Here is a 27,803-nt window from a genome sequence, read left to right on the forward strand (position 1 = left end):
ACGACATTCTGATACAAGCTTCAAGCTTTCAAACTGCCAAGTCTCATACCGAGTTAGTACTGGCATTTCTAAGGTCGCATGGATGGAAGGTGAACGAAAAGAAAAGTTCTCTCTTTCCACTCACAAGAGTTCCCTTCCTGGGGACTCTTATAGATTCTGTAGAAATGAAAATTTACCTGACAGAAGACAGGTTAACAAAACTTCAAAGTGCATGCCGTGTCCTTCATTCCATTCAACACCCGTCAGTGGCTCAATGCATGGAGGTAATCGGCTTAATGGTGGCGGCAATGGACATAGTACCCTTTGCACACCTACACCTCAGACCGCTGCAATTGTGCATGCTAGGTCAGTGGAATGGGGATTACTCAGACTTGTCCCCTTCTCTGAATCTGGATCAAGAGACCAGAAATTCTCTTCTATGGTGGCTTTCTCGGCCACATCTGTCCAGGGGGATGCCATTCCGCAGGCCAGACTGGACAATTGTAACAACAGACGCCAGCCTTCTAGGTTGGGGCGCCGTCTGGAATTCTCTGAAGGCTCAGGGACAATGGAATCAGGAGGAGAGTCTCCTACCAATAAACATTCTGGAATTGAGAGCAGTTCTCAATGCCCTTCTGGCTTGGCCCCAGTTGACAACTCGGGGGTTCATCAGGTTTCAGTCGGACAACATCACGACTGTAGCTTACATCAACCATCAGGGAGGGACAAAAAGCTCCCTAGCAATGATGGAAGTATCAAAGATAATTCGCTGGGCAGAGTCTCACTCTTGCCACCTGTCAGCAATCCACATCCCGGGAGTGGAGAACTGGGAGGCGGATTTTTTAAGTCGTCAGACTTTTCATCCGGGGGAGTGGGAACTTCATCCGGAGGTCTTTGCCCAAATACTTCGTCATTGGGGCAAACCAGAGATAGATCTCATGGCGTCTCGACAGAACGCCAAGCTTCCTCGTTACGGGTCCAGATCCAGGGATCCGGGAGCGGTCCTGATAGATGCTTTGACAGCACCTTGGACCTTCAGGATGGCTTATGTGTTTCCACCCTTCCCGATGCTTCCTCGATTGATTGCCAGAATCAAGCAGGAGAGAGCATCAGTGATTCTAATAGCACCTGCATGGCCACGCAGGACTTGGTATGCAGATCTGGTGGACATGTCATCCTGTCCACCTTGGTCTCTACCTCTGAAACAGGACCTTCTGATACAGGGTCCTTTCAAACATCAAAATCTAACTTCTCTGAAGCTGACTGCTTGGAAATTGAACGCTTGATTTGAGTCAGTTATTGATACCTTAATACAGGCTAGGAAGCCTGTTACCAGAAAAATTTACCATAAGATATGGCGTAAATACCTATATTGGTGCGAATCCAAAGGTTACTCTTGGAGTAAGGTTAGGATTCCTAGGATATTGTCTTTTCTACAAGAAGGTTTAGAAAAGGGTTTATCTGCTAGTTCCTTAAAGGGACAGATCTCAGCTCTGTCCATTCTGTTGCACAAACGTCTGTCAGAAGTTCCAGACGTTCAGGCTTTTTGTCAGGCTTTGGCCAGGATTAAGCCTGTGTTTAAAACTGTTGCTCCGCCATGGAGTTTAAACCTTGTTCTTAACGTTTTACAGGGCGTTCCGTTTGAACCCCTTCATTCCATTGATATAAAGTTGTTATCTTGGAAAGTTCTATTTTTAATGGCTATTTCCTCGGCTCGAAGAGTCTCTGAGTTATCAGCCTTACATTGTGATTCTCCTTATTTGATATTTCATTCGGATAAGGTAGTTCTGCGTACAAAACCTGGGTTCTTACCTAAGGTAGTCACTAACAGGAATATCAATCAAGAGATTGTTGTTCCATCCTTGTGTCCAAATCCTTCTTCAAAGAAGGAACGTCTTCTGCACAATCTGGATGTAGTTCGTGCCCTAAAATTTTACTTACAGGCAACTAAAGAATTTCGACAAACGTCTTCCCTGTTTGTCGTTTACTCTGGTCAGAGGAGAGGTCAAAAAGCTTCTGCTACCTCTCTCTCTTTTTGGCTTCGTAGCATAATTCGTTTAGCTTATGAGACTGCTGGACAGCAGCCTCCTGAAAGAATTACAGCTCATTCCACTAGAGCTGTGGCTTCCACTTGGGCCTTTAAGAATGAGGCCTCTGTTGAACAGATTTGCAAGGCTGCAACTTGGTCTTCACTTCATACTTTTTCCAAATTTTCCAAATTTGACACTTTTGCTTCTTCGGAGGCTATTTTTGGGAGAAAGGTTCTTCAGGCAGTGGTTCCATCTGTATAAAGAGCCTGCCTATCCCTCCCGTCATCCGTGTACTTTTGCTTTGGTATTGGTATCCCAGAAGTAATGATGACCCGTGGACTGATCACACTTAACAGGAGAAAACATAATTTATGCTTACCTGATAAATTCCTTTCTCCTGTAGTGTGATCAGTCCACGGCCCGCCCTGTTTTTTGCGGCAGGTAAATATTTTTTAAATTATACTCCAGTCACCACTACACCCTTGGCTTCTCCTTTCTCGTTGGTCCTTGGTCGAATGACTGGGAGTGACGTAGAGGGGAGGAGCTATATGCAGCTCTGCTGGGTGAATCCTCTTGCACTTCCTGTTGGGGAGGAGTAATATCCCAGAAGTAATGATGACCTGTGGACTGATCACACTACAGGAGAAATGAATTTATCAGGTAAGCATAAATTATGTTTTTTTTGTTCATGATTAAGAAAGAACATGCAATTTTAAACAACTTTCTAATTTACTTCTATTATCTCATTTGTTTCATTCTCTTGGTATCCTTTGCTAAAAAGCATATCTAGATAGGCTCAGTAGCTGCTGATTGGTGGCTGCACATATATGCCTTCACCCATGTGCATTGCTATTTCTTCTACAAAGGATATCTAAAGAATTAAACAAATTAGATAATAGAAGTAAATTGGAATGTTGTTTAAAATTGTATTCTCTACTTGAATCATGAAATAAAATTTTTGGGTTTAGTGTCCCTTTAAGTACTCCTAAGAGGCCAGCTTATATCAGGTTGGAAGAACCTTACATATTAGGTAAGTATGAGTACTGTATAGGTACCAAGCAAAAATTGTCACAGAGGCACATCACAAAGTTCTATAATGGAATATCACAAGTATAGTGAACTCTATTCAAGTGTGGCAAACTAAAACTTTGAAAATATTTAGAACGGTAGCCTCTAATTTGTGCTCAAATTAGAGTTTTAAAAGGACATTAAAAAGCTGAGTACAATTACAGTAGCATGGTTACTACTTATTATGCTATTAGTTTTCTTTCTATGCCTGCAGCTGTCTTTCTCATATTTTAACCCCTTACAATTATTAGTTAGTGAAGCTCTGCAAATTTGTTATGTAACGTTTAAACTTAAATAAATTTAAGTTTGCAAGAATGTAAAACTTCCCTTTTCTATTAGGGGAGCTAAGCTGAAGTGCAAGGTACAGCTGTCAGAAAGCAGCTCTGAGAAAGTGCACTGTCTCACAGGATGCAGCAATATAACATAATTTATGTAAGAACTTACCTGATAAATTCATTTCTTTCATATTAGCAAGAGTCCATGAGCTAGTGACGTATGGGATATACATTCCTACCAGGAGGGGCAAAGTTTCCCAAACCTCAAAATGCCTATAAATACACCCCTCACCACACCCACAAATCAGTTTAACGCATAGCCAAGAAGTGGGGTGATAAGACAAAAGTGCGAAAGCATAAAAAATAAGGAATTGGAATAATTGTGCTTTATACAAAAAAATCATAACCACCACAAAAAGGGTGGGCCTCATGGACTCTTGCTAATATGAAAGAAATGAATTTATCAGGTAAGTTCTTACATAAATTATGTTTTCTTTCATGTAATTAGCAAGAGTCCATGAGCTAGTGACGTATGGGATAATGACTACCCAAGATGTGGATCTTCCACGCAAGAATCACTAGAGAGGGAGGGATAAAATAAAGACAGCCAATTCCGCTGAAAATAATCCACACCCAAAATAAAGTTTAAATCTTATAATGAAAAAAACTGAAATTATAAGCAGAAGAATCAAACTGAAACAGCTGCCTGAAGTACTTTTCTACCAAAAACTGCTTCAGAAGAAGAAAACACATCAAAATGGTAGAATTTAGTAAAAGTATGCAAAGAAGACCAAGTTGCTGCTTTGCAAATCTGATCAACCGAAGCTTCATTCCTAAACGCCCAGGAAGTAGAAACTGACCTAGTAGAATGAGCTGTAATCCTTTGAGGCGGAGTTTTACCCGACTCAACATAAGCATGATGAATTAAAGATTTCAACCAAGATGCCAAAGAAATGGCAGAGGCCTTCTGACCTTTCCTAGAACCGGAAAAGATAACAAATAGACTAGAAGTCTTTCGGAAATTCTTAGTAGCTTCAACATAATATTTCAAAGCTCTAACTAAATCCAAAGAATGCAATGATCTCTCCTTAGAATTCTTAGGATTAGGACATAATGAAGGAACTACAATTTCTCTACTAATGTTGTTAGAATTCACAACCTTAGGTAAAAATTTAAAAGAAGTTTGCAACACCGCCTTATCCTGATGAAAAATCAGAAAAGGAGACTCACAAGAAAGAGCAGATAATTCAGAAACTCTTCTAGCAGAAGAGGTGGCCAAAAGAAACAAAACTTTCCAAGAAATTAATTTAATGTCCAATGAATACATAGGTTCAAACGGAGGAGCTTGAAGAGCCCCCAGAACCAAATTCAAACTCAAAGGAGGAGAAATTGACTTAATGACAGGTTTTATACGAACCAAAGCTTGTACAAAACAATGAATATCAGGAAGATTAGCAATCTTACTGTGAAAAAGAACAGAAAGAGCAGAGATTTGTCCTTTCAAGGAACTTGCAGACAAACCTTTATCCAAACCATCCTGAAGAAACTGTAAAATTCTCGGAATTCTAAAAGAATGCCAGGAAAAATTATGAGAAAGACACCAAGAAATGTAAGTCTTCCAGACTCTATAATATATCTTCCTAGATACAGATTTACGAGCCTGTAACATAGTATTAATTACAGAGTCAGAGAAACCTCCATGACTGAGAATCAAGCGTTCAATCTCCATACCTTCAAATTTAAGGATTTGAGATCCTGATGGAAAAAAGGACCTTGCGATAGAAGGTCTGGTCTTAACGGAAGAGTCCACGGTTGGCAAGTGGCCATCCGTACAAGATCCGCATACCAAAACCTGTGAGGCCATGGATCCACCAGCAGAACAAACGAGCACTCCTTTAGAATCTTGGAAATCACTCTTGCAAGAAGAACTAGAGGCGGAAAGATATAGGCAGGATGATACTTCCAAGGAAGTGACAATGCATCCACTGCCTCCGCCTGAGGATCCCTGGATCTGGACAGATACCTGGGAAGTTTCTTGTTTAGATGAGAAGCCATCAGATCTATTTCTGGAAATCCCCACATTTGAACAATCTGAAGAAATACCTCTGGGTGAAGAGACCATTCGCCCGGATGTAACGTTTGGCGACTGAGATAATCCGCTTCCCAATTGTCTATACCTGGGATATGAACTGCAGAAACTAGACGGGAGCTGGATTCCGCCCATACCAGTATTCGAGATACTTCTTTCATAGCCAGAGGACTGTGAGTCCCTCCTTGATGATTGATGTATGCCACAGTTGTGACATTGTCTGTCTGAAAACAAATGAACGATTCTCTCTTTAGAAGAGACCATGCCAAACCCCTTGTGCTGTCAGAGACCCCCAAACAGCTCCCCAACCTGTCAGACTTGCATCTGTTGAAATTACAGTCCAGGTCGGAAGAACAAAAGAAGCCCCCTGAACTAAACGATGGTGATCTGTCCACCACGTCAGAGAGTGTCGTACAATCGGTTTTAAAGATATTAATTGAGATATCTTTGTGTAATCCCTGCACCACTGGTTCAGCATACAGAGCTGAAGAGGTCGCATGTGAAAACGAGCAAAGGGGATCGCGTCCGATGCAGCAGTCATAAGACCTAGTATTTCCATGCATAAGGCTACCGAAGGGAATGATTGTGATTGAAGGTTTCGACAAGCTGAGATCAATTTTAGACGTCTCTTGTCTGTCAGAGACAGAGTCATGGACACTGAATCTATCTGGAAACCTAAAAAGGTTTCCCTTGTCTGAGGAATCAATGAACTTTTTCGGTAAATTGATCCTCCAACCATGATCTTGAAGAAACAACACAAGTCGATTTGTATGAAATTCTGCTAAAAAGACTGAGCAAGTACCAAGATATCGTCCAAATAAGGAAATACCACAATACCCTGTTCTCTGATTACAGACAGAAGGGCACCGAGAACCTTTGTAAAAATTCTTGGAGCTGTTGCTAGGCCAAACGGCAGAGCCACAAACTGGTAATGCTTGTCTAGGAAAGAGAATCTCAGAAACTGATAGTGATCTGGATTAATCGGAATATGCAGATACACTTAACTTTGGTAGATCCAGCACCAGGCAGCGTTTTTCCAGAAGTATCTTCTGACTCAGTGTCAATCTGGGACATCTTGCAATATGTAATAGAAAAAACAACATATAAAGCAAAATTGATCAAATTCCTTAAATGACAGTTTCAGGAATGGGAAAAAAAATGCCAGTGAACAAGCTTCTAGCAACCAGAAGCAATAAATAATGAGACTTAAATAATGTGGAGACAATAGTGACGCCCATATTTTTTTAGCGCCAAAAAAGACGCCCACATTATTTGGCGCCTAAATGCTTTTGGCGCCAAAAATGATGCCACATCCGGAACGCCGACACTTTTGGCGCAAAAAAAGTCAAAAATGACGCAACTTTCGGCGACACTGACGCCGGAAACAGAAAAAAAAAATTTGCGCCAAAAAAGTCAGCGCCAAGAATGACGCAATAAAATGAAGCATTTTCAGCCCACAGGGAAAAAAGTCAAATTTTAAGGTAAGAAAAAAATTGATTTATTCATATGCATTATCCCAAATATGAAACTGACTGTCTGAAATAAGGAACGTTGAACATCCTGAGTCAAGGCAAATAAATGTTTGAATACATATATTTAGAACTTTATATAAAAGTGCCCAACCATAGCTTAGAGTGTCACAGAAAATAAGACTTACTTACCCCAGGACACTCATCTACATGTAGTAGAAAGCCAAACCAGTACTGAAACGAGAATCAGTAGAGGTAATGGTATATATAAGAGTATATCGTCGATCTGAAAAGGGAGGTAAGAGATGAATCTCTACGACCGATAACAGAGAACCTATGAAATAGACCCCGTAGAAGGAGATCATTGAATTCAAATAGGCAATACTCTCCTCACATCCCTCTGACATTCACTGCACGCTGAGAGGAAAACCGGGCTCCAACCTTCTGCGGAGCGCATATCAGCGTAGAATCTAGCACAAACTTACTTCACCACCTCCATAGGAGGCAAAGTTTGTAAAACTGATTTGTGGGTGTGGTGAGGGGTGTATTTATAGGCATTTTGAGGTTTGGGAAACTTTGCCCCTCCTGGTAGGAATGTATATCCCATACGTCACTAGCTCATGGACTCTTGCTAATTACATGAAAGAAAAGAGCTACACGATGGTGGTACCAAGCATAAAATGCAGAGCTTTACCAGCTGGATTCTGTAATAAATTAAAGAGAGTGTCTTTAAAGAGAGCTAAAGATACAAAAGGAAAACAAAAGGATGGTGAGTAGTAGTCTGCTAGTGTATTTTTAAACATCCCTTTAACCCCTTAACGACCAAGATGTGCAGGGTATGTTCTACAAAAACTGGAACTTAATGACCAAGGACGTACCCTCCACGTTCTCAGTGTTTTCAAGCGATGGAAGCAATTGTGATAGTTTCCAGCCGCTTTCAGGTTATCGCAGTGATGCCTTGATATTGAGGCATCCTGCAATAACCTTTTTTAAGCATCCGATTCAGAGAGAGACACTCTGTGGCCCTCTCTGCATCAGCCAGGGATGGTGCCAATCATTGTGGGAGCCATAGCAGGGAGGTGGGTGGGAGCCATAGCAGGGAGGGGGGTGGGCGGCCTATCGCTGGAGGATATCCAGATCCTGTACCCTCTGTGTTTCCTGGAGCGTGCATGCTGCATTAAGTTAAAGTCCAAGGAGGGAGAGGGGAAAATGTTGGGAAAGGGATCTGGGAGGGGGGTAGGGTATTGAGGGGGGGTAGCTACACTACAGAAAATGGGGTTTCTTTCCTATGGCATGGAGAGTCCGCCACGTCATTCCAATTACTAGTGGGATATTTAATTCCTGGCCAGCAGGAGGCAAAGAGCACCCCAGCAAAGCTGTTAAGTGTAAATTCCCTTACCCATAATCCCCAGTCATTCTCTTTGTCTTTGTCAATGGAGGATATGTGAAGATGGTGTAGACAAGGTTTTTCTGAAGTGGTCATTGATACTATGCTTCAGGCTCGTAAACCTGTTATTCACAGAATTTCCCCTAAGGTATGGCGTAACTACATTTTTTGGTACAAAGCTAAGGGTTTCTCCTGGAGACAGGTGAGGATTACCCCCAAATTTTATCTTTTCTTCAGGATGGCCTGGAGAAAGGTTTCAATAAACAAAGGTGTCCACAGCATACGCTTCCAAATCTTTTCTTTATTTAGGGAAGGATTCAAAGGTACAAAAATAGCAGTAACGTTTCAGGTTACACACCCTTAGTCATACAATGTAATACTGTTCACAAACTCTGTTTTGTAGCCACACAGGTTACTTAATTAACATACACACACCTGTAGGTGTTTAATCAATTATAATACGTTAAGGCCAGGTAACGACTCACCTACCCCATCTAATGGTAAATCCTGAGTACTACAAGCTCAATTTATCAAATAGAAAATATATACAAAAAAGCAGTTTAAAAACATTAAGAAAAATACCTTTGTACACTGTACTGAATTGAATGAACTACATAAATACTGATACATCATAATCTTTATTCATTCCAAAAGGCCTCATTGAGTTAAGTGTAGATATCCAAAACAATTCTTTTCTTTTTAATAATAATTCCCTATTGCCCCCTCTTCTAGGCAGTTTAATGTGATCAATGATCTGCCATCTTAATTGGCTGATAGAGTGCCCTGCTTCCAGGAAATGAGATGAAACAGGCACATCTTTATTATTTCGCCTAATGTTTGATTTATGTTCATTGATACGGTCACATATCTTCCTTGTGGTCTCTCCTAAATAAATCCAGGAAAACGGGCACTTTATCAGATAAATCACATAACTTGAGTTACAAGTAAAGAAATCTCTAATATTATACAATTTACCAGTTCTAGGGTGTGCAAACTTATCTCCTTTAATTAAAGAATTACAATTAGAGCATCCCAAACAGGGATAGCAATCCAAATTCTTCTTGCTATGTAGCCTGTTTCTATTTTAGACTGGCTACCTATATCAGCTTTTGTAAGAATATCTCTAATATTACGATTTATTTTGTATGCCATCATAGGAGGGTCTTTAAAGCAGGGTAGGTCTTTGTTGCAGTCTCTAAGTATGTGCCAATGTTTCTGTATGATTCTACTCAATTTCTTACTGTGGCTACCATACTTAGAGACAAAACACCAAACGATCATCTTTATCTTTAATTTTTGTCCGTGAAAGCAGCTCAGATGTTTAAATTTGATTTACCTTAGTAATTGCTTGGTTTATTAATTCCCCAGGGTATTCTCTGTCCAAATTTTTTTTACCCATATCATGTAGTCTGTCTGTAGTGTTTCCTTCCATATTAACAATCCTTTTTACCCTAATTAACTGACTCCTGGGTAAGGATTTCAAAAGTTTAGGGAGGTGAAAACTGCTGAAGTGTAAAAGATTATTGTTGTCAGTAGATTATACTAGGTTGCTCCCCATACGCCAAGCACATCATCTATGAAACACCACCATGTGGCTCCATATTGTAAGAACAATTCATGTACATATACAAACTTCTCTTAAAAGTTTCCCATAAATATGTTGGCGTATGAGGGGGCAACATTCGATCCCATGGCCGTACCCTGGGTTTGGAGATACCAAGTATCTCCAAACAAGAAATAGTTACAAAACATAATTTATGTAAGAACTTACCTGATAAATTCATTTCTTTCATATTGGCAAGAGTCCATGAGCTAGTGACGTATGGGATATACAATCCTACCAGGAGGGGCAAAGTTTCCCAAACCTCAAAATGCCTATAAATACACCCCTCACCACACCAACAATTCAGTTTAACGAATAGCCAAGCACTGGGGTGATAAAGAAAGGAGTAGAAAGCATCAACAAAAGAAATTTGGAAATAATTGTGCTTTATACAAAAAATCATAACCACCATAAAAAGGGTGGGCCTCATGGACTCTTGCCAATATGAAAGAAATTAATTTATCAGGTAAGTTCTTACATAAATTATGTTTTCTTTCATGTAATTGGCAAGAATCCATGAGCTAGTGACGTATGGGATAGCAATACCCAAGATGTGGAACTCCACGCAAGTCACTAGAGAGGGAGGGATAAAAATAAAAACACCCATTTTCCGCTGAAAAAATTAATCCACAACCCAAAAAAATAAGTTTATTCTCATAAATGAAAGAAAAAAACTTAAATCAAAAGCAGAAGAATCAAACTGAAACAGCTGCCTGAAGAACTTTTCTACCAAAAACTGCTTCTGAAGAAGCAAATACATAAAAACGGTAGAATTTAGTAAATGTATGCAAAGAAGACCAAGTTGCTGCTTTGCAAATCTGATCAACTGAAGCTTCATTCTTAAAGGCCCACGAAGTGGAGACTGATCTAGTAGAATGAGCTGTAATTCTCTGAGGCGGGGCCTGACCTGACTCCAAATAAGCTTGATGAATCAAAAGTTTCAACCAAGAAGCCAAGGAAATAGCAGAAGCCTTCTGACCTTTCCTAGGGCCATAAAATAAAACAAATAGACTGGAAGTCTTCCTGAAATCTTTAGTAGCTTCCACATAATATTTCAAAGCTCGCGTCACTAATGACAAAGTTGCGTCATAGACGTATTTTTCGTGCCAAAAAAATTCTCGCGCCAAAAATGACGCAATAAAGTCTAGCATTTGACGCACCCACGGGCCCAATTTGCAAGAAGTAGTCAATTGAAAAAAAAAACTAAACCCCAGGTAAGAAAAAAAATTCTTAAAAAATGTTCATTTTCCCCAAATATGAAACTGATAGTCTGCTGAAGGAAATACATAAACCTGACTCATGGCAAATATAAGTACAATACATATATTTAGAACTTTATATAAATGCATAAAGTGCCAAACCATAGCTGAGGTGTCTTAAATAATAAAAAACATACTTACCGAAAGACACCCATCCACATATAGCAGATAGCCAAACCAGTACTAAAACAGTTATTAGTAGAGGTAATGGTATATATAAGAGTATATCGTCAATCTGAAAAGGGAGGCAAGAGATGAATCTCTACGACCGATAACAGAGAACCTATGAAATAGACCCCCGTTAGGGAAATCATCATATTCATAAGTGATACTCCCTTCACGTCCCTCTGACATACGCTATACTCTGAGAGGAATCAGGCTTCAACAATGCTGAGAAGCGTATATCAACATATAAATCTTAGCACAAACTTACTTCACCACCTCCATAGAAGGCAAAGTTTGTAAAACTGAATTGTGGGTGTGGTGAGGGGTGTATTTATAGGCATTTTGAGGTTTGGGAAACTTTGCCCCTCCTGGTAGGATTGTATATCCCATACATCATTAGCTCATGGACTCTTGCCAATTACATGAAATAAATAAAACCAATCTCAATAACTCTTCTAAGAATAATATCTGTACAATACTGTAGGTCAGGGGTGTCCAAACTTTGCTCTCCAGAGGTTTTGGAACTACATTTGCGATGATGCTCAGCCAGCATTTTATCTAGCTGAGCATCATGGGAAATGTAGTTCCAAAACCTCTGGAGAGCAAAGTTTGGACACCACTGCTGTAGGTGTTTGTGTTTAACAGGACTTTTTTAACACACCCAATTCCACTCTCATGTTTGATAGAGGTGTAAAGACTTTGAACATCTAGTGTGTAGAGTATATACTTATCTGTGCCCAGCTCAAGATTGTTCAATTTTTTTATAAAGTCTCCAGTATCTTTAATATAGGAAGATAAACTTTCCACATGAGGTTGGAGAATGTTATCAAGAAATGTTGCTATATTTCATAATATGGAGTCTGTACTTTACTACAGTATAAAGACTACAACAAAGACCTACCCTGCTTTAAATACCCTCCTATGATGGCATATAAAAGAAATTGTAATATTAAAGATATTCTTACAAAAGCTGATATAGGTAGCCAGTCTAAAATAGAAACAGGCTACATAACCAAGAAAAATTTGGGTTGCTATCCCTGTTTGGGATGCTCTAATTGTAATTCTTTAATTAAAGGAGATAAGTTTGCACACCCTAGAACTGGTAAATTGTATAATATTAGAGATTTCTTTACTTGTAACTGAAAGTTATGTGATTTATCTGATAAAGTGCCGTGTTCCAGGATTTATTTAGGAGAGACCACAAGGAAGATATGTGACCGTATCAATGAACATAAATCAAACATTAGGTGCAATAATAAAGATGTGCCTGTTTCATCTCATTTCCTGGAAGCAGGGCACTCTATCAGCCAATTAAGATGGCAGATCACTGGTCGCATTAAACTGCCTAGAAGAGGGGGCAATAGGGAATTATTATTAAAAAGAAAAGAATTGTTTTGGATATCTACACTTAACTCAATGAGGCCTTTTGGAATGAATAAAGATTATGATGTATCAGTATTTATGTAGTTTATTCAATTCAGTACAGTGTACAAAGGTATTTTTCTTAATGTTTTTAAACTGCTTTTTTGTGTATATTTTCTATTTGATAAATTGAGCTTGTAGTACTCAGGATTTACCATTAGATGGGGTAGGTGAGTGGTTACCTGGCCTTAACGTATTGTAATTGATTAAACACCTACAGGTGTATGTTAATTAAGTAACCTGTGTGGCTACAAAACAGAGAGTTTATGAACAGTATTACATTGTATGACTAAGGGTGTGTAACCTGAAACGTTACTGCTATTTTTGTACCTTTGAATCCTTCCCTAAATAAAGAAAAGATTTGGAAGCTTATGCTGTGGACACCTTTGTTTATTGGATGTACTTTGGAGCTAGCAGTGAACTCCTGTCTGCATATGCATTTGCATTGCTTTGCTTGAAGATATTGCTGGTTTCCCTATACTGGCTGGAGAAAGGTTTGTCAGTCAGTACTCTGAAGGGTCACATTTCTGCACTATCTATTCTTTTGCTCAAACGTCTGGCAGATTTACCAGATGTTCAAGCTTTTGTTCAGGCTCTGGTCAGAATCAAGCCTGTGTTTAAACCTGTTGCTCCTCCTTGGAGTCTTAAAGGGACAGTCTAGTCCAAAATAAACTTTCATGATTCAGATAGAGAATGTAATATTAAACAATTTTCCAATTTACTTTTATCACCAATTTTACTTTGTTCTCTTGGTATTCTTAGTTGAAAGCTAAACCTAGGAGGTTCATATGCTAATTTCTAAGCCCTTGAAGGCCGCCTCTTCTGTCAGGGCATTTTGACAGTTTTTCACCACTAGAGGGTGTTAGTTCATGTGTGTCATATAGATAACACTGTGCTCACGCACATGGAGATCCAGTGAGCCAGCTCTGATTGGCTAAAATGGATGTCTGTCAAAAGAACTGAAATAAGGGGGCAGTCTGCAGAGGCTTAGATACAAGGTAATCACAAAGGTAAAAAGTGTATTTATATAACTTTGTTGGTTATGCAAAACTGGAGAATGAGTAATAAAGGGATTATCTATCTTTTTAAACAATAAAAATTCTGGTGTAGACTGTCCCTTTAACCTAGTTCTTAAAGATAAGGTGATCCTTTGTATTAAATTGGGGTTTCTCTCTAAGGTGATGTCGGATCGAAACATTAATCAGGAAATTGTTGTTCCTTCTTTTTGTCCTAATCCTTCTTCTCAAAGGACCTCCTGCCTTGTTCTCCCTCCCTTTTCATTCCGTGTACTCTAGCTTGGGTATTGGTTCCCACTAGTAATTGGAATGATGTTGTGGACTTTCCATGCCATAAGAAAATTTATGCTTACCTGATATATTTCCTTTTTTCCAGGCATGGAGAGTCCATGACCCCGTCCTCCCTTTTTTAAATTATAATTCAGCAGTTTTTTAAAATAAACCTCAGACACCTCTATACCTTTGTGTTTCTTCTTTTTCCATTTTCCTTCGGCTGAATGACACGTAACAGCTTTGCTGAGGTGCCAGAAGTTGAATATCCCACTAGTAATTGGAATGATGTCTTGGACTCTCCATGTCCGGAAAGAAAGAAATTTATCAGGTAAGCATTAATTTAGTTTTTTAATGAAAGCTAAAGTTTGTGAAAAAGTGAACAAATTTTTTTATTTGATTGCATTTGGCGGTGAAATGGTGGCATGAAATATACCAAAATGGGCCTAGATCAATACTTTGGGTTCTCTACTAAAACAAAATATATACATGTCAATGGATATTCAGGGATTCCTGGCAGATATCAGGGTTCCAATGTAACTAGCGCTAATTTTGGAGAAAAAAAATGGTTTGGAAATAGAAAAGTGCTACTTGTATTTATTGCCCTATAACTTGCAAAAAAAGCAAAGAACATGTAAACATTGGGTATTTCTAAACTCAGGACAAAATTTAAAAACTTTATTGCATGGTTGTTTTTTGGTGGTTGTAGATGTGCAACAGATTTTGGGGGGTCAAATTTAGAAAATGTGTGTTTTTTCCATTTTTTTAAGCATATTTTTAAATTTTGGATAGTAAATTATAAGATATGATGAAAATAATGGTATCTTTAGAAAGTCCATTTAATGGTAAGAAAAACGGTATATAATATGTGTGGGTACAGTAAATGAGTAAGAGGAAAATTACAGCTAAACACAAACACAGCAGAAATGTAAAAATAGCCCTGGCCATTAATGGTAAGAAAATGTAAAAATGGTCTGGTCACTATGGGGTTAAATCATTAATATTTACATGTTTCACTTTGGGTACTTTGGAAAAAATACACACCTATGGTTCTATGAGATGTGCAGAAAAACATTTTACAAATGCAATCTCAAGGTAATCCCAATCCTGCCACAATTTATTTCAACCTGATAATATGCTCTCTAAGTAACCATCCTCATAACATGTACATTCACCTGGTATAAAGTTATAATGCCAACTGTAATGTACACTCATTGCAATTTTATGACATTAAGATCTGCAACAATACCCATATCATGCAGAATTAAACCAAAAAGTACACCCTCCACCATCAACTCTAATCAAAACCACCACAATGGTAAAATATAGCAGTCTCCTCCACCACTATAAACCTTACCAAGCACTACCCTGCCACATTAACCCTTTCATACCTTAACCTCTGGTGCTGCTATCAGCACTATTAAAAAAAACTGTGACTTTCCATAATGGATTGTCACTCCCAAGGAAATCTTGCCATTCATAATCTCTCTGCACACCCATGAAACACCTCTAGTGCTGTAATATAAAATCTTCACTAGCACCCAATGGACCTTTTTAGGACCCCAAGATCCCCTACATGAAGCCCATTTACAGCTTCTCTCTAGCACCCAAGGGCCATCAAACATAGCTCCTACTGTATTCCCACCATAGGTTTTCTTTTAAGGAGTTTACTTTTGGGAGGGTAAGACCTCTAGATATTAGCATTCAAAGAATCTTCTGTCTAGCATAATTTAAAAATGTAACAACATGCTGAAAGTTAAAAGCATAACCATGCAATTCTACAATGCGAGTACCCCATTAAAAAATCATTTTAATTCATAGTTTTAAATTTTAAATAAATCAGAAGTTATACAGTTTGGCAAACATTCTCTATCTTCAGAGTGTCCAGTAATGAGGGCCTTCTCTATTCCAAGATACATGTATACAGTGTTGAAACATCTACAGTGATCCTAATATATACAACTCTTTTCATATGACCTTATTAAGGGATTTTCTACATGTGACGTGTCTCAGATATAAAATTTTTAAAGTGGAAATCAAGGAGGACAAAGTTAAAAAATGTTAACATTGCCAGTAAAACATTAACCTATGATCAATTCCAACTGCTCCATAAAGGGAAGAAGGAAATATATATTATCATTTGGAAAGTTTTTTTTTAGCATAGAGAATATGTTAAAGAAGCTTCTCAATTTTTAAGTGACAAAACCACAGATAAAAGTCAAAAGGTATGATTTTTAAAATGAGACTACCGTGTTTTTCTTAGTAATTAAAAATTAAGTTTACAAAAATATAATCTTAAAGCAGAATTTGATGATATTATTATGGTACTCTATATTTGTTTTGGAGGTATTACATGTATGTGTAACAACTTACATTCAAGTGCTTGCTAACCAGTATAAAAGACCAATAAATCTATAATTCTATGAATCTATTATTCTATCTATTTTTCGATCTGTAACATATAAATATGCTTCTGTGCCAGTATTAAGTAGAACATGGCCGATAACTGATAGCTAGATGTGTGTGCTGCTGTGAGAGTACTGTGGGTTGCGTGAGTTATCATAATAAATGCTGGGGTCCCATAAGAGGTAGTTCTTTTGTTGGAAGGGTCATGACGTTTGGTAAACACATGAATAAGTGACAGTGGTTACGAAGGTTTAGGGTTATTACTTTCTCCTACATTGGTGTATCCGGTCCACAGCTTCATCCTTACTTGTGGGATATTCTCTTCCCCTACAGGAAGTGGCAAAGAGAGCACACAGCAGAGCTGTCCATATAGCTCCCCTCAGGCTCCGCCCCCCCAGTCATTCTCTTTGCCGCTCTGAACAAGTAGCATCTCCACGGGGGTGGTAAAGAGTATGTGGTGTTAGTTGTAGTTTTTTATTTCTTCTATCAAGAGTTTGTTATTTTAAAATAGTGCCGGTTTGTACTATTTACTCTACAGCAGAAAGTGATGAAGATTTCTGCTAAGAGGAATATGATTTTAGCACCAGTAACTAAAATCCATTGCTGTTCCCACGCAGGACTGTTAACCAGAGAACATCAGTTGGGGGGAACAGTTTGCATGCTTAACTGCTTCAGGTATGATCAGGCATTTTTCTAACAAGACCATGTAATGCTAGAAGACTGTCAGAAATTCCCTCTGGGATTGGTGAGCCATTTTTTTCTAATAGACTCTGTATAAAATGATGGCTTATATTTAGAGCTCTATGCTGGTTGACACTATTGTGGGCTTTAAAATCAATTGCTTTTTAGCATGTTTTTCACTATAAATAAGGTGTTTTTTCAGACTTTAAAACACTTTTGGGGTTTAATTTCGGCCTGGCACTTATTTGGACACCTAAAAGTGGTTTCCAATAAGAATATCAACCAGGAAATAGTTGTTCCTTCTCTGTGTCCTAATCCAGTTTCTAACAAGGAACGTCTGTTACACCATCTTGATGGGGTTCGTGCTTTAAAGTTTTATCTAAAAGCAACTAAAGACTTCAGACAAACATCGTCCTTGTTTATCGTCTATTCTGGCAAGACGAGAAGTCAAAAGGCGACTGCGACCTCTCTGTCTTTCTGGCTGAAAAGCATCATCCGGTTGGCTTATGAGACTGCTGGAAGGCAGCCTCCTGAACGAATTACAGCTCACTCTACTAGAGCTGTGGCTTCCACATGGGCTTCCAAGAATGAGGCTTCTGTTGAACAGATTTGTAGGGCAGCGACTTGGTCTTCACTGCATACGTTTGCCAAATTTTACAAATTCATTACTTTTGCTTCTTCGGAGGCTATTTTTGGGAGAAAAAAAAGGTGGTGCCTTCTGTTTAGGTTACCTGACTTGTTCCCTCCCTTCATCCGTGTCCTAAAGCTTTGGTATTGGTTCCCACAAGTAAGGATGAAGACGTGGACCGGATACACCAATGTAGGAGAAAACAGAATTTATGTTTACCTGATAAATTTCTTTCTCCTACGGTGTATCCGGTCCACGGCCCGCCCTGGCATTTTGGTCAGGTTTAAATTTATTTTTTGTAAACTACAGTCACCACTGCACCTTATGGTTCTCCTTTTTCTCCTAACCGTCGGTCGAATGACTGGGGGGGCGGAGCCTGAGGGGAGCTATATGGACAGCTCTGCTGTGTGCTCTCTTTGCCACTTCCTGTAGGGGAAGAGAATATCCCACAAGTAAGGATGAAGCCGTGGACCGGATACACCGTAGGAGAAAGAAATTTATCAGGTAAACATAAATTCTGTTTTTATGGGATATAAAGGCCCTATTTTTTTACTAAAGCTATTAGCGTAGGAAAGGCAGTTGTGGATGGTTTTTTTAGAGGGCAATGTAAATGCATTGTAAGGTTCACACAGGAAGTGGTAATATAGTGGGCAAAGTCTTAGAGCTTACTTAAGTGAAGAGGTAAAAAAAAATAGGCAGTAATTGTGCATAGTGTATGAAGGATTTATGCAATGGAGTGGTCATGATTGGAAGTTAATTAATGTAGGCAACTATGGTGATAGTGAGTTATATGGTCAATAATTAGGCTATTGTGAGAAAGAATTAATGCAATGGGGGTCGTGTTTAGGGATTAAATATATCATAAGAGTGGACTACTCCATTGTGAAATATGGCTTTCCCATAGGCCTTCCTGATAAGTTAACTTGATTAACCTCTGAGGACTGGAGATATACTTTTTATACATGGAATGGAACTACTAGAAGAACCAGAATGTGGTAAGCGCTAAGAAGAAGAGAATTTGTTACCACTCCCCAGTGGTGGTTAAGATTAACAGAGGTTCTTGTGGGGATATTTGTGGTGAGGGTGGGGGTTGCAGTTAAATTTAAAGTGCAATAAAACTAGCACCTATGCAATATCAGGAAACAGTTGGTTAGAAACAGACTTTTCCTGGCAGGAGCTTCTGTATTAGTGAGCCTCTAATTTTTTTTTCATAGTGGTTTCATCATAGTGACCTTCTAGGATCTAGCCCTCAATCTCTGCTACGTTATTTTATAATTTTATATTTTATAATATTAATTTCAGTTTTGGATAGATATGTGTAGTGAGAAGCTCGATTATGGTGAAAAGAGGAATTATTTATGTTTTATGGTAGATAGCTATTAAGAAGTCTTGATACATACATTTGTAGAGATATACACAATATATTAATGACTGCATCTTATATGTCAAGAGTACTTCACATAATACATTCTTAGATTACTTGGCATTTTAGGCTAAAAAGGATTTGAAGAAAAAAAACACAAAACAAAAATAATTACAGTGTTCTTCCCAGGACCTTTTTTAGCAGACGCACCATTATTAAGCCTGCATTAACAATGTTCAATTTTTATTGCACAAATAATTTGCACAAATGATCATTAAATACATTTATTTTAAATTATGCAATTAATTTGTGCTTTGGATAAAAGAATGATATAATATGAGAGAATATTACACTGTCCTCATCAGGTTACTTCAAAATGCCACCCGGCTGGCAACATTTTCTGTGAAGAACACTGAATAAATAATAATAATAACGTTTATGTATGTTCAGTTTAATTTATTCAATTAACCCACTGACCACATAATCTCTATAAATTTTGTATTTTTTTCCCTAATGTTACTCAGCTTTGCCATCAGTTACATATAAAATATTTACGTTTCAACAATCCATTAAAAAATAATATATTATTAAAAAACCTCCTGTACTACTAGTTTGCTTTACCTCTCCAGAAATTTGCTCAAATAAGCTGCGAAACTGTCTTTCCTCTTCAGTTTCTTTTTGAGGAGGAGTTGGTTTAGGTGGCTGAAAAAAGGAAAATATTTTTCAAATGTTTTACAATAGATTTTAGAAAGAAAGATAGTGAAGTCACCGTGTATTTAAGTTAAACTTACATCAGGAAGATCAACGATTATATTTCCATCTAGTTCCCTAAAAAAAAAAAAATAATAATGCATGATTCCTTTACTAAGCAATATATTTAAGCAAAAGTAACTGAAGGAGTCAATACATGTAATAACTTAAGTTCAATATCTAGCAAAATCCTATAAACAAAAATAATTGTTTCACTGGTTGAAACAAACACCAGCCATAGTAACCCGCAAAATTAATGTGGTGACATCATCCATGAATTAGTGAGCTTATTGCAATTATCTTATTATTTTTTTAATATTCTTATATTTTTCCCTATTTTATCAACTTGTTTAGTGGTTAAGGTTTTTTTTAATTTAAATTTAAATTTTTTGAGGTTACCTATCAACATCCTAGAACTTTTCACGATTCTTCAGGCCCTTCAATCTTGGTCACTTCTCAAACAGGAAAAATGTATTTGATTGCAGTCAGAAAATGTCACTGCCATGGCATACATCAATCATCAGGGAGGGACTCTAAGTCTGTCTTGGGCAGAGGAAAACCACTGCACCCTATCGCCATTCACATTCCAGGAGTGAAGAATTGGGAAGCAGAAAACCTAAGTCGTCAGTCTGTCTATCCAGGGGAATGGTCTCTTCTTCAGGACGTGCTCCATCAAGTAGTCCTGAGGTCAAATCTTCCAGAAAAAGATCTCATTGTGTCCAGATTGAACCTCAAACTTCCGGTTTCTTGCACCAGGTCAAGAGATCCAAGGGCCCACATGATTGATCCTCTCATCTTCCCTTGGAACATTTCTCTGATATATCTTTTTCCTCTGTTTTTTTAAAAGTGTGTTTTAAACTATTAATGGGCATTGTGATATAAGTTCTGAGATTTTGTCATACCTAAATTATGCCTGAACAAGGGTTCCAAAATAATCTTAAACTGAGGTCGCCAAGAAGTGGATCTAATGGAAAAAAGTATTATCTAAGAAGTCTCTGAGAACTAGCATACATTATTGGTATTTGTCTTTGGTATTTTGGTATTTATCTTTGGTATTTTTCAGTAATGACACAGAACACCTTGTTATACTCTCAATTGGTGTGCCTGAGACTGTGATTTCTACTTTGCTGGAAGCTATAAAGATTCCTACTAATTACTGAATTTAATTTACTCACGGCTAGATTTAGAGTTTGGCGTTAGCCGTCAAAACCAGCGTTAGAGGCTCCTAACGCTGGTTTTGGGCTACCGCTGGTATTTAGAGTCAGTCAGGAAAGGCTCACTTTGCAGCCGCGACTTTTCCATACCGCAGATCCCCTTACGTCAATTGCGTATCCTATCTTTTCAATGGGATCTTTCTAACGCCGGTATTTAGAGTCGTGGCTGAAGTGAGCGTTAGAAATCTAACGACAAAACTCCAGCCGCAGAAAAAAAACAGGAGTTAAGAGCTTTCTGGGCTAATGCTGGTTCATAAAGCTCTTAACTACTGTGCTCTAAAGCAGTGATTTTTAACCTTTTTTTTTGCAGTGGCACACTTTTTTTACATTAAAAAAATCCTTTGGCACACCATATATATATACACATACACACAAACACACACATACTGTATGTATTGTGCTGTTATGCCATGCCTCCTACAAACTACCCCTGCCGCTCCGTACACCGCCGCAACCTACATTATACCTATGTACCCCTAATCTGCCACCCCCAACGTCGCCTTGACCTACCTACAATTATTAACCCCTAATCTGCCGACCGGACCACACCGCTACTATAATAAATGTATTAACCCCTAAAGCTAAGTCTAACCCTAACACTAACACCCCCCTAACTTAAATATAATTTAAATCTAACGAAATAAATTAACTCTTATTAAATAAATTATTCCTATTTAAAGCTAAATACTTACCTGTAAAATAAACCCTAATATAGCTATTTAATAGTTACCTAGTTAAAATAATTACAAAATTACCTGTAAAATAAATCCTACACTATCAATAAATTAAATAAAATACCTACAATTACCTTCAATTAAACCTAACACTACACTATCAATAAATTAATTAAATACAATACCTACAAATAAATACAATGAAATAAACTAACTAAAGTACAAAAAATAAAAAAGAACTAAGTTACAAAAAATAAAAAAATATTTGCAAACATTTACAAACATCAGCCAATAGAATGCAAGCTCAATCTGATTGGCTGATCGGATCAGCCAATCGGATTGAACTTGAATCAGAATTTTCCTACCTTAATTCCGATTGGCTGATAGAATCCTATCAGCCAATCGGAATTCGAGGGACGCCATCTTGGATGACGTCCCTTAAAGGAAACGTCATTCGTCGGTGAAGATGGATGTTCTGCGTCGGCGGGATGACCATGGATCCGGAAGAAAGAAGATTGAAGATGCCGCTTGATAGAAGACTTCAGTCGGATCATGGACCTCTTCAGCTCCCGCTTGGATGAAGACTTCAGTCGGATCATGGACATCTTCAGCCCCCCGCTTGGGCTTGGATCAAGACATCGGAGGCTCTTCTGGATCGATCGGTGAACCCGGCGTGGTGAAGACAAGGTAGGGAGATCTTCAGGGGCTTAGTGTTAGGTTTATTTAAGGGGGGTTTGGGTTAGATTAGGGATATGTGGGTGGTGGGTTGTAATGTTAGGGGGGGTATTGTATGTTTTCTTTTTACAGGCAAAAGAGCTGAATTCTTTGGGGCATGCCCTGTGAAGTGCCCTTTTCAGGGCTGGTAAGGTAAAAGAGCTTTTCTATTTTAATTTTAGAATAGGGTAGGGCATTTTTTTATTTTGGGGGTCTTTGTTATTTTATTAGGGGGCTTAGAGTAGGTGTAATTAGTTTAAAATTGTTGTAATATTTTTTCTAATGTTTGTAAATATTTTTTTATTTTTTGTAACTTAGTTCTTTTTTATTTTTTTGTACTTTAGTTAGTTTATTTCATTGTATTTATTTGTAGGTATTGTATTTAATTAATTTATTGATAGTGTAGTGTTAGGTTTAATTGTAGGTAATTGTAGGTATTTTATTTAATTAATTTATTGATAGTGTAGTGTTAGGTTTAATTGTAACTTAGGTTAGGATTTATTTTACAGGTAATTTTGTAATTATTTTAACTAGGTAACTATTAAATAGTTATTAACTATTTAATAGCTATTGTACCTGGTTAAAATAATTACAAAGTTGCCTGTAAAATAAATATTAATCCTAAAATAGCTACAATATAATTATAATTTATATTGTAGCTATATTAGGGTTTATTTTACAGGTAAGTATTTAGCTTTAAATAGGAATAATTTATTTAATAAGAGTTAATTTATTTCGTTAGATTTAAATTATATTTAAATTAGGGGGGTGTTAGTGTTAGGGTTAGACTTAGCTTTAGGGGTTAATACATTTATTATAGTAGCAGTGTGGTCCGGTCGGCAGATTAGGGGTTAATAATTGTAGGTAGGTGGAGGCGACGTTAGGGGCAGCAGATTAGGGGTTAATAAATATAATATAGGGGTCGGCTGTGTTAGGGGTAGCTGATTAGGGGTACATAGGTATAATGTAGGTTGCGGTGGTGTACGGAGCGGCAGATTAGGGGTTAAAAAAAATATGCAGGTGTCAGCGATAGCGGGGGCTGCAGATTAGGGGTTAATAAGTGTAAGGTTAGGGGTGTTTAGCCTCGGGGTACATGTTAGGTGCAGACTTAGGAAGTGTTTCCCCATGGGGCTGCGTTAGGAGCTTAACGCTGCTTTTTTGCAGGTGTTAGGTTTTTTTTTAGCTCAAACTGCCCCATTGTTTCCTATGGGGATATCGTGCACGAGCACGTTTTTGAAGCTGGCCGCGTCCGTAAGCACCACTGGTATCGAGAGTTGCAGTGGCGGTAAATTATGCTCTACGCTCCCTTTTTGGAGCCTAACGCACTGAAAACCCAGCCATTCTGTGAACTCTAAATACCAGCGGTATTTAAAAGGTGCGGCCAAAAAAAAGCCAGCGTTAGCTACACGGGTCGTTACCGACAAAACTCTAAATCTAGCCGTCAGTGTTTTAGTAGAATCCTAAAAGCACATTTTATCCTAGCTATATATTATCAATATAGATTATTGCAAGAATTTATGTTGAATAATTTATATATATTTATATATCATGCTCAATTACTTTAAACACAGAACACAATGTACAATAATAATAAATAAAATCATTTTTAGCCAAGCAAAATATCATTTTACAGGCAATTATAAAAAACTATATACTTTTTAAAAATTCTGTAATGAAAATAATTATACTCATTACAATCCTTACTCAATTTTGGCTTTGTTCTCTGAAAATATTCTCAGGCAAAAATCTGCTTCCTGGTGAGGTTCAAATGTTGTAGGAACCAACATATATTCTCCTGGTGGAAGTTTGAATCTTTGAGAAATCTCTCTTAAATTAATATAAGTTTTGCTTCGTGCCTTTGATGGGTTAAATTTGAAGAATTCCTTTTTCAACTGTGATTCAGTTCCTGGACACTAAAAACCATAAACATGTCATTTCAGATCAGTTTGAATCTACAAACTATAAAAAATGTATAGTGTTTAATTATGAGTAGACAAAATACATTTGGAAAGTACTATCAAGCAGTGATATATAAATTGCACTTCATGATTTGCTTTTTTAAATGAGTTCCGATAAGAATCTTTATTTCTCTGGTATTAATGGGACACTAAACTCAAATTTTTTCTTTCATGATTCAGATAGAGCATGCAATTTTAAGCAACTTTCTAATTTACTCCTATTATCAAATTGTCTTCATTCTCTTGGTATCTTTATTTGAAAAGCAAGAATGTAAGTTTAGATGCCGGCCCATTTTTGGTGAACAACCAGGGTTGTCCTTGCTGATTGGACAGCACCAATAAACAAGTGCTGTCCAAGGGTCTGAACCAACAATTGGCTGGCTCCTTAGCTTAGATGCCTTCTTTTTCAAATAAAGATAGCAAGAGAACAAAGAAAAATTGATTATAGGAGTAAATTAGAAAGTTGCTTAAAATTGCATGCTCTATATGAATCACCAAAGAAAAAATTGGGTTCAGTGTTCCTTTAAGATATAATATCAAGGAAATCTATCTTTATATTTATAAAAGACTGGTATAGTACTCTATTAGATAAAAGGAAAGCAAAATCAGGAAAGGTTGTATCTAAGAAACTGAGATATTTAAAGAAAAATTTGGTGTTATTCTGAATGATAATATATGTGGTATCCATATTTTGTTTATTTATAACCCCGGAGGTTCATGGATGAGATTTTTGTGTTGTATTATAAATTTAAAGGGACATAATATGTAAATCACTTAAAACTGATGCAGTATAACTGTAAAAAGCTGACAGGGAAATATAACCTGTGCATCTCTATGTAAAAAATATTTTACCTCACAATTTCCTCAGCTCAGCAGAGTAAGTTCTGTGTAAAAAAATATACTTCAGCTGTTGCTCAGCTGCAGGTAAAAATAAAAAAAAGGAAGAAATAAACAGCAGCCAATCAGCATCATCAGTGTTGAGGTCATGAACTCTTTTACTGTGATCTCATGAGATTTCATAGTAAACTTCCTTAAGCTGAATAGGGAAATAAGATGAGTGTGCACATAAGCTCACTCCCTTAGCTATCCCGGGACAGACATACTGATTTGCTGCTTAGAAGTCCTTTACAATGGGATGTGGCTACTGAGGAACTTTTGAGGTAAAATATCTTTCTTTTTTACATAGAGATGTTCAGGTGATATTTTCTAGTCAGTTTTTTACAGCTATGCTGCATCACTTTCAAGTGTTTCAACATTTGGGTATCATGACCCTTTAAGTTATATGTTAATACGGATGATATATGAATGTTTCAGGAATCAAAACACTGGCATTGTATATTTAACTTATGTTCTAAGTTTTTACTTGTATACTTCTTCCTCTATTTCTCTAATCTCTTTATTCTCAAATAAAAAATAAATAATAAAAAAAACCATTTGAAATAAAAATTAATCATTTATCTGCACAGCCTTTCCAGTAATTTTACTTTGAAAATGGTTGATTTTGCAATTCTTCACAAGACTAAGCCAGTTATTTATTAGTTCCTAATGCAAAACAATAAAATTGGTTCCTCCCAATAAAACAAATAGTGGATGGAATTCGGCCAAAATTCAGAAAATTTTACACTAGGCATGTATGTTAGTAAAAGTTTACATATTCTAAGGTAATTAAAAAGAGAGTAAACATCTTGTAATTACAAGAAATTTTTGTTGTGTTGCTATAGAATAACATATTAGACAAGTCTAAAAGTTTGAAAAAAAAGTTAACATCGTTTTTATTGTAATTATGTTTCAGTAACCAAACTCCAGCCACTATTTGCCTAATACAGAGGAGCCAATCAGGGCTTTTGTCTGCAGAAAGCAAAATTAGCTATGGTCACAACGTTATTATAAAGGAATTTGTTTTGCAGTTGTTATAAGTTTAGTCAATTACGGACGTATATTTAGCAAAGTTAGCCTAGATAAGTCAGCAGGTGCATCTCAAATTCTGAGCATTAGAAATTCCTCCATTTTCAGTGCTGAATTACATCCATTGATTCTTTTCTTGGTTCTCCTCCTACATTATCCAGGTCATTTTCTTTTGTGGGTGATAGAGCACAGAATTTAAGTTTAATCAAGAATTTAAACCAAAAAATTAAATGTACTAATACCAAGAAACTTCTTTACATAAATCATGCAGTTATTAAACTATATAAGCACATTATTAAACTATATAAGCTATGACTACCTTCATAGGATTAGGATATATATATATATATATGTTATTAATTGCCTTAACTTGACTTTAAACCTTTGATTATCAAAATAATTGGGGGGGTCCTGGATTAGTTCTAACATTACTAGGTGTTGTGTAAATAATCACACTGTTCCCACAGCCACAAGAGTGTGAGTGTGTGTGTGTGTGTATGTATGTATATATATATATATATATATATATATATACACACACACACCCATATTGAGCTGAAGCGATCACATTTACTTTCAACCTTTTAATACCAGCGGTAAGCCCAAGAGCGCAAACCCCTGCAATAAACTCGTAATCTGGCCCAATATGTTTATTGCTTTGTGCAGTTATGTATACAAATATCTGCAAAACCCATAAACTTTTAGAAGAAAAAACAAAACAACACCACTGCACTTTTCACAACATGGCCAGTATTATTTATAAAAAAAACATTCAGCTAGATTACGAGTTTTGCGTTATGAGTGAAAAAGCATTGTTATGCTTCATAACGCTGCTTTTCCCCAAACGCCGCTATTACAAGTCTTGTCAGAATAGGTGTACCGCACACCTTTTTGGCCGCCACGTCCTTTTTCAATGGGACTTCCATAGCGCCGGTATTACGAGTTTTGCGGTGAGGCCAAAAAGTGAGCGGTACACTCTAAAACCACAAGATCTGTACCGCCATCTAAAGTCAGTAGTTATGAGTTTTATATGTTACTAAGCTGTAGCATAAAACTCATAACTAAACTGTCACAAAGTACACTAACACGCATAAACTACCTATTAACCCCTAAACCGAAGCCCTCCCGCATCGCAAATACTAAATAAAAATATTAACCCCTAATCTGCCACTCCGGACATCGCCACCACTTGAAAAATGGATTAACCCCTATACAGCCGCTCCCCGATATCATCGCCACTATAATAAACCTATTAACCCCTAAACCACCGCCCTCCCGCATCGCAAACACTATTTAAATATTATTAACCCCTAATCTGCCGTCTGCCACACCGCCGCTATAATAAACCTATTAACCACTAAACCGCAAGCCCCCAACAATGAAATATTTTAAACTATTAACCCCTAAACTTCTGGCCTCCCACATCACTACATAAATATATTAACCCCAAACCTAAGTCTAACCCTAACACCCCCTAA

The 27,803-nt window shown here is 37.4% G+C and overlaps 1 protein-coding gene across 1 annotated transcript in view; it reads right to left on the bottom strand.

Moving 5' to 3' along the window:
- CAPN9 (calpain 9) overlaps nucleotides 1-27,803 on the bottom strand; it is a 329,028-nt gene that overhangs the window by 124,917 nt on the left and 176,308 nt on the right. Inside the window, exons 11-13 of the mRNA XM_053711177.1 lie at nucleotides 24,167-24,375; nucleotides 19,902-19,938; nucleotides 19,732-19,812 (exon numbers count right to left, since the gene is read on the bottom strand). Coding sequence (XP_053567152.1) covers nucleotides 19,732-19,812; nucleotides 19,902-19,938; nucleotides 24,167-24,375 — 327 coding nt within the window. The remainder of the gene's footprint in view (nucleotides 1-19,731; nucleotides 19,813-19,901; nucleotides 19,939-24,166; nucleotides 24,376-27,803) is intronic.

The sequence above is a fragment of the Bombina bombina genome, chromosome 4 (genome assembly GCF_027579735.1).
Source record: "Bombina bombina isolate aBomBom1 chromosome 4, aBomBom1.pri, whole genome shotgun sequence".
Lineage (NCBI taxonomy): Eukaryota > Metazoa > Chordata > Amphibia > Anura > Bombinatoridae > Bombina > Bombina bombina.